Genomic DNA, 7,716 nt, shown 5'->3' with positions numbered 1-7,716 from the left:
TGACACATCAGCCTTCCAGTCATTTCTATGGACCATGTTGAGGTCTCCACATGCCACCTACTGTACAGGATAGTAACTGCAGGCAGGGACACATTTTAGCCAATGAGTTTAAGCCTTGGACGCCTTTTCCTCAGACGCAATAGCTACACCTTTGCAATATATATTTAAAAAATAAGCTTTACCGCACTGCCTTGGTCAATATAGCCATTGCGTGTAAGATTATCCAGTCTATCACAACCACAGCAAAAATGTTCAACCATAGAAATAGTCACAGCCACCACTAATATATTTACACTTCTCGACTTTAACCCCAATCCATGTAATAAAATACGCTCTTATAGCACAATTAAAACAAACAACAAAAAATACAGTACAAGGAATCTTCTTCCCTGGTCAATGGAGCAAACATCCAAACTATTAAGTTGCAGTCTGCTAGAGGACTTGTACTCCAAGTAGAGGAATGTTTTCTTGACGTTTGACGCCATCTAGTGGTCTTAACAAGGAACAGTTTCATAATTTTACATTTTCTTTTTCCTAGATTGTTTCTGCTGCCCCCATGAGGTTAAATATGTTTCTGCAGGTTTAGGTAAGTCTCCTCCAGGGGCGTTAAACGAACTATAAATAACAACTCCAACATTTCTTCTTTTGTTTTAGTGCAAAGCAGTACAAGTACATTATATATATATATATTTTTTTTTTACATTTAATAAACTATCCTAATACAAAACATTTTAGGAACAACCTCATATTTCTTTTTAGGTTTAATTCCGGGTCTCAGTGTCGTGTTAATGTACGCAACTCTGACTAACACTGTGCGACCCCTAGTGGACAAATTAGGAAGAGTAGTTGCTTTTTTTGAAAAATGCAGTTTTCGCACTTGGCAAATTCATACTGTGGGCCAGATTTGAATCTCTGGTCCACTCCATGCCAGGTGTACGCTCACGTGCCAAAACATTAGGGACGCTAATGAAATTAAATGTATGCAGTCTTGCACTAAATTCCCCTTTGTGAATTTTATAATATTTAGATTAAGTAGAAACAGTTTACAGTAGTGTACCTAATAAACTGGAAAGTGAGTGTAAACTTGGGTTTCATCTTTAACTCCAGTTCTTCTTTTCTGTGTCCTTCCTCAACATAATCTGGTGTTTGTGTGTCTTCATCGTCAGATGTTATGTTAATATGTTATTCACTACATCACTGCACGTACCAGGCTTTTAACTTTCATTTTCTCTCAGTCCGATTAAAGTGACATCATGCCTTAAAGCAAATCATGGGAATGAAGAGCAACCGTTTACATAAATGCTTCCCGTTGGTTCCGTTCCTAATTGCGTGCCTGTTAAAAGAAGAGACCCTTAAAACTGAATGCGAGGAAAAGCGGATCAAAGGTGACTGCTTGCTGGTAAATCTCCGCTTGTGTGTGTGTGTGTGTGTGTGTGTGCGTTCCATAATGTTCTTAACTTCATTCTCATTAATCAGGTGGGCCTAAGCAGTCGCTTACATAAAAACGTGATGTCATGTGTTTACCTGGCCTGTTTGCTTGTTGCGTTGCTAAAAATAAATGAGGCTATATGAACGAAAGCCAACTCTCCACGGTAGCATTGTTTGATTGCTCCAATTACACAAATAACATCTGGCTAAGGACTGATATAGAGTATATAAAACTAAACTCAAGATGCTGATTGCGATAATTTGGCATAATATATTTTAATTATTAATCTTAGCAAGACTCTTCCTGGTTAAATAAAGGTTTAATAGCCATGCAAGGCACCCAGAGAGCAGTTTGGTGGGTTCAAGCGACAAGGACATGGAGGGGATTCGAACCAATGACATGATGCAAATAAAAAGTAAAAACATGCAATGATTGTATCTTAAGAAAATCACATGTGCAGTGAAGGTGGAGATTGTTTTTTAATAATATCAGTCTACCACGAACATGCATGACCTGATGATCTCATATCTCATAAACCAGAAGCGCCCATTTTTACTCAAAGTGGATTAAAATAGTTACGTAATGCATATGTAATTCAGATATATAAGTCTCTCTGGTGAGCACTAGGGTGATTAACTGTCCTGGAACTCCTGTTAAGAAGCTCTGCGCCGGCAAAGAGACACAACCCCTGTTCAGCAGCAGCAGTGGTACAGTCTGGCATCATCTGCCGTGCACCTGGACGGTGCTAGAACGACCTCACTGGGCCGAGGAGAGGGGTGGCCCAGGATCAGGGTTAGAGAGAGATTAACCACACGGAGGCTTATAAAGCTCCAGTGTAATCCACGCACTGCAGACAAATTCAGAGCAACAACCACCTCACAAACCAAACGCTTTTTTCGGCACACGATTTCATCGTGTCTTGGAGCCACGCGAGAACCACATTAAACAAAAGAAGAAGGGCTGGGACATTTTCAGAGTTGGGATTCAAAACCATCAAAGAGAAACCATCTTCTTCAAACCTGTCTTCACCATCGCCAGACACATAAAGGAGCAAAAAGGGGGGATAAAACATGAAAAAGGGAAAGGTATGCTTTTAACTTTCCTGTCTTTCTTGTTACAGCCATACGATATATAATGATTTCTACAGATCTGTCTTTTTTTTATTTTTTTTTAATTTGTGTTGTGTTGGATACCTACAGTATATTGTCTAAAAATCTGCTCACATCAGGTCAAAAGTCAAAACTTTGACTCACAGGATTGTGAAGAAATCAAAAACCAAACATCGTCAGTGAGATGCCAAAACTGTGTGATTTCTAATGTCTGCGGAGTCTACAGAGTCTGCTAGTGTTATCTACACTGGCTGCAAACATGGAGCTCAACCCAGTTCTCTGAGCTAATCAAACATGGAAGCAATTTTTCAGTCCAATCTGTCATAGAAAAGTGTTTGCTCGCACTCTTAGACCGCAAAAATGTGATACAGCATACATAAAAGGAAGGTGTCTGAGTGTGAATAGAATGTCTAAAAGCAGCAGTGCTTTTGATACAGGTGAAAAAATTTAAGGAACCTACTAACTGTAACTGTTTCCCAGCAGGTGTGCAGTGACAATGAGCCTCCCACCTACCAGGAGGCAACAGCAGGTAAGAAAAATAATAGCTGCAATGTCTGTACATAACACAAACCTTTCACCAACAAAGACCACGCCTTAACTGATGCAAATAAGTTTATTGGTAGACAGGTTGCGAGAGAAATGCAAGGGTATGGGATGAAAAGGGGTCGAGGGGATGGGGTGAAAAGGGTCGAGGGGAAGGGATGAAAAAGGTCGAGGGGAAGGGATGGGATGAAAAGGATCGAGGGGAAGGGATGTAAAAGGTCGAGGGGAAGAGATGAAAAGGGGTCAAAGGGTATGGGATGAAAAGGCATAAAAGGGGATGGGATGAAAAGGGGTCGAGGGAAAGTAATGGGATGAAAAGGATCGAGGAGAAGGGATGAAAAAGGTTGAGGGGAGGGATGAAAAGGGGTCGAAGGGTATGGGATGAAAAGGGATCAAAGGGGATGGGATGAAAATGGGTGGAGGGAAAGGGATGGGATGAAAAGGGATCAGATGGGATGAAAAGGGGTAGAAGGGTATGGGATGAAAAGAGATCAAAGGGTATGGGATGAAAAGGGGTCGAGGGGAAACTAGTCAAATCAGACTTTATTTGTCAATTTAAAGATTTAGCTGAGGATCAACCCTCACATATCTCCTTCTTTACTCCTTCAGGCTATGACGAGATGGAGGCCCAGTTTGCCTGGGACGACAAGACCATCAGGAGGACGTTCATCAGGAAGGTACTGAGATCAAACGACACCAGAGTCCGCGTGTTTGTTTGTGACTTGTGATGATAACATGTAACTCACTGGAGGCTGCTAATAAATCTAGAAAGACTCCCCTTCCATTGCTCTGACACCGTGCATGTCCACCTGCAGGTCTACGCCATCCTCATGCTTCAGCTGTTTGTGACCGTGGGGATCATCAGCCTCTTCACATTTTGGTGAGTGGCGCACTCATTTTCCCCTTAAAATCTTTTTCCATTCGACCGCTTTCATCAGATTTTTACTAACCGAGTTCGTGCCGCTTTCCTTCCGCCTCTTGCAGCGCGCCTGTGAGGTTTTTCATTCAGACCCATCCCGGCTTGTACATGTCATCCTAGTAAGTGAGAACGCATCAGAACTCACGCTGCACTCTCACTGTTTTCATTTGCATCTCATATTAAGCCGTCTGTTATCCTCCTTTTCTCCCTCTTTTTTTTTTTTTTAAGCATGATGTTTTTCGCCACCTACATCGCACTGTCCTGCTGTGGAGACCTGAGGTAAAGTCTCTCTGCAGTACAATTATTCAAAAGATGTGTTTTGCTAGAAGATTGGAGATGTATGTGACAAACGGATTTTCCTTTCTACCTAAACAGGAGGCAGTTTCCCTGGAACGTCATTCTGCTGGTTCTCTTTGTGAGTATAAAAAACATCCACTGTATTATATACTAAAATCCCTGCTGTTCTTTACTAGGCATGTAGCCTAACCGTGTGCTTTTGGCATTTCCTTACAGACTTTGAGCATGGCCTTCATGATGGGCTTCATGTCGAGGTAAATACACTGAACATTTGCATGTAGAGATGCATTTTTTTTTTGTTACCAGAATGAAGGAGATCACACATATGTATATATATATATACATGTTTGCTCCTTCTGCAGCTTTTACAACACCAAGGCCGTGGTGCTGTGTCTGGGAATCACAGCTCTGGTGTGTCTCTCTGTCACAGTATTCAGCTTCCAGAGCAAGGTGAGAAGACGTGCTTCAGACGTTAACTTCAAAATGATTTTTAGACAAAAAATAAAACCGTTTCTCTCTCCCGTTGCAGGTCGACGTCACTTCCTGTCAGGGCGTCCTGTTTTCCCTGTGCATGGTCATGCTCCTCTGTGCCATCACCATCTCCATCGTCGTCCCTTTCGGATACGTAAGTTCACCGCTGTTTTCTTTTTTTTTTTTTCTAGCCCAATCCACTAAATGCACTTTCTAGAAGCGGACTTAATTAGCCGAGATTAATGCCGGGTTAAACAACAGTTGCGGGTCAGTGCCTCGGGTCCTGCTCACTGTATTTGGGTGTGGATTAACCCTAGCAGATAATCTTGGCCTGTGTTGTCTTGCTTAAATTAGCACGCCGTTATCCTTCTTAACGGGGTTTTGCAATGTTTTCTGTCTTGCACTGCAGGTTCCTTGGTTGCACGCCATCTATGCAGTGATAGGAGCCATCCTCTTTACTCTGGTGAGAATCAGACACTTCAAACAAACGCCAACGTCATACAGAAAAGTGTTTTTTTAAAAAAATGATTTAAAGTATCAACTGTTTTCTCACGTCTTTCTCTGCCACAGTTCTTGGCATTTGACACCCAGCTGCTCTTAGGGAACAAGCGCTACACTATAAGTCCGGAGGAATACATCTTCGCCACTCTCAGTCTTTACTTGGACATCATCTACCTGTTCAGCTTCCTGCTACAGATCTTCGGGGGAGGCCGCGATTGAAACTCGCCCTCCACTTTCTCCTAAGAGCGCCTGCTTCTCAGCTGCACTCGTAACACCCAACAAAATTGGATTTACCTGCATCCACACCAAGATGATATCTGGGCTGTGCAGTTTTTGATTAGAGCAGCTTTTGCGAGGCCATTTTGAACAGACCTGCTGCTGGTTTTTTGGTCCGTGTGCCCCCGACATGGTGTAGCCTGTACGATACCGTAGTCGTTCAACACTCTTGCCATACCTGTTTAGATGTTTGTGAATGTTGTGAGTGTCTGAACAGCATAGTGGGTAAAAGACAAAGTTGAGAATGATGAGCTTCCTTGGCTGCATCGCCTGCCATTCATTAGTCCATCACTGAGCCAGGAATCCAGGATTCAGGAACTCTGCACTTTCAAGCTCAGCCGGAATGAGTTTGTTTTAAAAACCTGTTTCACGAACATTATGTAGATACATTTTTACACACGTTTTTAACGCATAAATGTCATAGACAACAAGCTCAACGTTTTCTATGTCTGTACTCTGAGATGTTTTCAGGCTAACAGCTCAGCTTGAGCCTAGACGTTTTTGGGGGAATTTACCGTAAGAGTTAAATGTGAACTCGTAGATTTCAGCTGATTTAAAGCCAACAAATACAAACCACAAAAGGGAACAAGTGTAAAGAATACTTTAGTCATTAGATTTGTTTCAAATGTAATGTGGCCTTTCAGGTGGGTTGAAGAACATATGCATTGGAAATGTTCTACGTAGGGAATCAAGGACATGCTAATATATCTGACAACAATGAAATGTGTATATTTCATTCTGACATTAAAATTAAATCAAACCAACTCATGAGCTATTCTGTCTTGCATGTGAAACACCACGTGAATTACAGATAAAAAGCCATAGCGCACTCACAGATCCAGGGTTGGACTCCGGTGTAAACTGTTGTCGGCTTTTATCCACGGGATGGACTGGTGATCTGTGCGCCACTGACCTGTGCATGGTTACGGAAGGGGATTAGAGCCACTATAAAAAGAAAAGGTCAGGACTTTTATTTAGAAAATATGAAACACCTGAGAATGTTAGAATAACGAGGAAAAAAAGTCTGAATACTTTAAAGAGAGGATTCTGAGATTAAATTTAATAATGAAAAACTCAAGACCCTCCGAAATCTTTTAGTGGCCCCAATTCTCTTCTGTATACTTCTTATTGATTTCACATCTTTATTATACATGCGCTTTACATATAAATACATGACTGAATAAAATGAATGAGTGAAAATGACAATATTGCATTCAGAGAACAGTGAATTACCGACTAACAGAATTAAACAAAAAAAAAATCTGAATTCTCTTATGTCTCATTCTTCTTTCTATAAAACAAGAGTGTTAAAGCCTCCGCTGCTCTATTCTCATAGAATAAAGTTAAAAAAATCATGGCCCCTTTTAAAACGTCTTTCATTGGCCCTAATCCTCCTCCGTTTATTCTGTACTGATTGCAACTGATTAGGATTATTAAATATGGGCTTTCTAAATGAATAATCTAATAAATTTACAATGTAAACTGAGACTCCAGCTAGATAAGAAATGGTAATGGGATATATTACATTATGTTTACAAAAAAAATTAGCAGTCATGGCCTTTTTTTCTTCTTTCAGAATTCTGACGACATCTGAGATTAAAATGGATTCTGACAAAAATAAAAGGAGTCAGAGTTCTTGCGCCATTCTCATAGATTAAAGTTAAAATTCTGGTTGAATTGGTCCTAATCCTTTTACATTTGTTATAGATTAAACATCTATTATATCTATACGTGTTTTCCAAAAGATTGGTCTAACGAAAAAAATCCAATTATTGGGAATTATTCTGGAAAAAAGGAGGAAAAAAGATCATTATAATCATAACGTTAAAAATGTAATGAAATGAGTTGCATATGTTGATTTATGTTTGAGTTAAACAGACATTTTTGTAGTATTTTGGTTGAGGAAGCAGAGCCACCCTGCCTGTGTGTGAAGAGAAACCTTAACGTTACTTTTCTTTGTCAGTTTAAATCTAGTTTCTGTCTGAGACCATCACCTGCTCGCATGATTTAATGTCAGTTCTCACCTCATTCTGGTCATCTCCTTAGCCTTGCGCAAAAGAGTGAGACATGGCTGACCGCCTGCTTTAAACCTCACGGGTTAAACCATTGTCTTAAAATGGGGGGGGGGGGGGGGGATAAAAACAGAGTGAGTGTTGATTAAGTGTTTTGGT

General features: G+C 40.7%; 1 protein-coding gene across 1 annotated transcript; it reads left to right on the top strand.

Moving 5' to 3' along the window:
* Positions 1-2,499: 2,499 nt before the first annotated feature.
* On the top strand, positions 2,500-5,802 carry faim2b (Fas apoptotic inhibitory molecule 2b; the record flags this gene model as incomplete). Its single annotated transcript, XM_084542901.1, has 12 exons — positions 2,500-2,514; positions 3,022-3,067; positions 3,691-3,758; positions 3,897-3,961; positions 4,066-4,119; positions 4,229-4,279; positions 4,376-4,415; positions 4,514-4,551; positions 4,660-4,747; positions 4,827-4,922; positions 5,178-5,231; positions 5,339-5,802. 12 exons carry the CDS (start codon positions 2,500-2,502, stop codon positions 5,486-5,488), a joined length of 765 nt encoding a protein of 254 aa, XP_084399027.1. The 3' UTR covers positions 5,489-5,802.
* Positions 5,803-7,716: the final 1,914 nt, after the last annotated feature.

The sequence above is a fragment of the Chelon labrosus genome, assembly GCF_963514085.1.
Source record: "Chelon labrosus genome assembly, chromosome: 4".
In the NCBI taxonomy this organism is placed as follows: domain Eukaryota; kingdom Metazoa; phylum Chordata; class Actinopteri; order Mugiliformes; family Mugilidae; genus Chelon; species Chelon labrosus.
The sequence above is the reverse complement of the archived record's forward strand: the minus strand, read 5'-3'. Positions and strand labels throughout refer to the sequence as shown.